At 55.8% G+C, this 1570-nt stretch overlaps 1 protein-coding gene across 1 annotated transcript; it reads left to right on the top strand.

Moving 5' to 3' along the window:
- Positions 1 to 6: 6 nt before the first annotated feature.
- LOC109365112 lies at positions 7 to 1561 on the top strand. The gene is made up of 2 exons (XM_019611754.1): positions 7 to 73; positions 259 to 1561. Exon 2 carries the CDS (start codon positions 414 to 416, stop codon positions 1389 to 1391), a length of 978 nt encoding a protein of 325 aa, XP_019467299.1. The 5' UTR covers positions 7 to 73; positions 259 to 413; the 3' UTR covers positions 1392 to 1561.
- Positions 1562 to 1570: the final 9 nt, after the last annotated feature.

The following is a 1570-nucleotide window of genomic DNA, read 5'->3' as shown; positions in this document are numbered from 1 at the left end:
GGCAGCCTGCCCTGCTGCAGCTCCCCCAGTGCCCCGAGCGTGGAGCAGCAAGGAGCCTCAGCACCGCAGTCAGGTGAGTCTTCTGCGAGGCAGCCCCAAATCCCAGGCTTGCCCTGATGCATGCTAGGCAGGGATGGGCCGATTAGAGGAGCCCAACCCTGGATCAGGATCTGGCATGCTGAAGGTCGGCTGGCTGGGACAAAGGGAGTCCCTGGTGCTCCGTCCTGCTGTGGCTCAGGTCCTCTCTCTGTTTTGCAGGTGCCGACAGACAGACAGGTCAGCCATCGTGCTGCTGCCCCAGCTGTAACCGCTGCAGCAAAGCTGACCAGAAGCTGCAGTGGCTGGTGCTATCGGCACTGCCTGATGACGCGGCTGTTCCGGGTCCTGACTTCTGGGAGGCAGCTTGGAGGGACATGGCAGAGCTGGTGGAACGGGGCACTTTGTCCTGTTGCAGCTCCCACAGTTCCTGGACCTCTACCAGCAGAAACAAGGACTCCCTTAATGTGCACCAAGGAGCCTCGACAGAGGTCCCCATCTGTGCCACTAGACATGTGCAGACTGACATGGCCCACACAGATTCCGGAACACAGCAGAGCTGGTTGCGCTCTTTTCTGCTGCGTGGTGTGGGCTACTTCTGGCGGGAAACAAAACTTGCCCAGACGAAGAATCAAGGTGGCAAGGCATCCAGCAGAGCAGTAGGGGGTACCACCAAGTACTGCTTTTCCTGCTGGCGATCACCAGCAGAGGACTGCGTTTTACATGAGAACATCCTCCTCCCAGATGGACGGCTGCCTCAGAGACCTGATCTGGTGCCCCCTCCAGAGTGGGCAGTGAATTCACCAGCACTGCATAGCAGCTACACAGAGGCTGCGGGAGTGACAACAAGAAGATCAGCTCCAATCCGCAGAGATGTTGGTGTTGGGACTTCTGACAAAGAAGAGAACTGCAAGTGTGTCTGTGGTGCACAGCACAGCACTGATATGGGCAGTGCCAAGGAAAGGAGAAGAGCTTATGAGCTTCATGCTGGGGCAGTCACACATGAGAACATCATGCGAATAGATGCGGCTATATGTTGGTGGGAGCAGAAGAAACAACAGCCTGTTGGATTGTCCAAGCGTCCACCAGAAGTTCCCCAAAAGCACAAGACATTAAGAGCACTACCAGCAGCACCTTCACGCCTAGCTCTGCAAGGTGACTGCAGAAGTGCAGCCAGTGAGCGTCTGAGCACTGCCCTTGGGGACAGAAGCAAAGAGCAGCCCCTATGCACCTGCATGCAGTCATCTGGGAAAGAGAGACTTCATCAAGCAAACCAGGGGCAAAGTTGGTGGGACAACAAGGCCCGGAAGCGTTCTACATTGTCTGTCTCTGCCCTAATCTTTTGGGAGAGCTGAATAACAAAATGATCAAAAAGAAATGCAGAAAAGGCAGTTCAGCACAACATGAGAAAGCTGCACTAGTACGTGCAGTAGCCCTCCAGACATGCCGGGAAGGAGACATGGGGCTCCAAAGCAGGCAGAGGTGACAAAAAGCAGCCTCATAGCATCTGCTTTGGCTCGCTGCCACCAGGGCA

Source organism: Meleagris gallopavo, unplaced genomic scaffold, assembly GCF_000146605.3.
Source record: "Meleagris gallopavo isolate NT-WF06-2002-E0010 breed Aviagen turkey brand Nicholas breeding stock unplaced genomic scaffold, Turkey_5.1 ChrUn_random_7180001955365, whole genome shotgun sequence".
Taxonomy (NCBI): Eukaryota; Metazoa; Chordata; class Aves; order Galliformes; family Phasianidae; genus Meleagris; species Meleagris gallopavo.
Note: the sequence above shows the minus strand (reverse complement) of the source record. Positions and strands in the feature narration are given on the sequence as shown.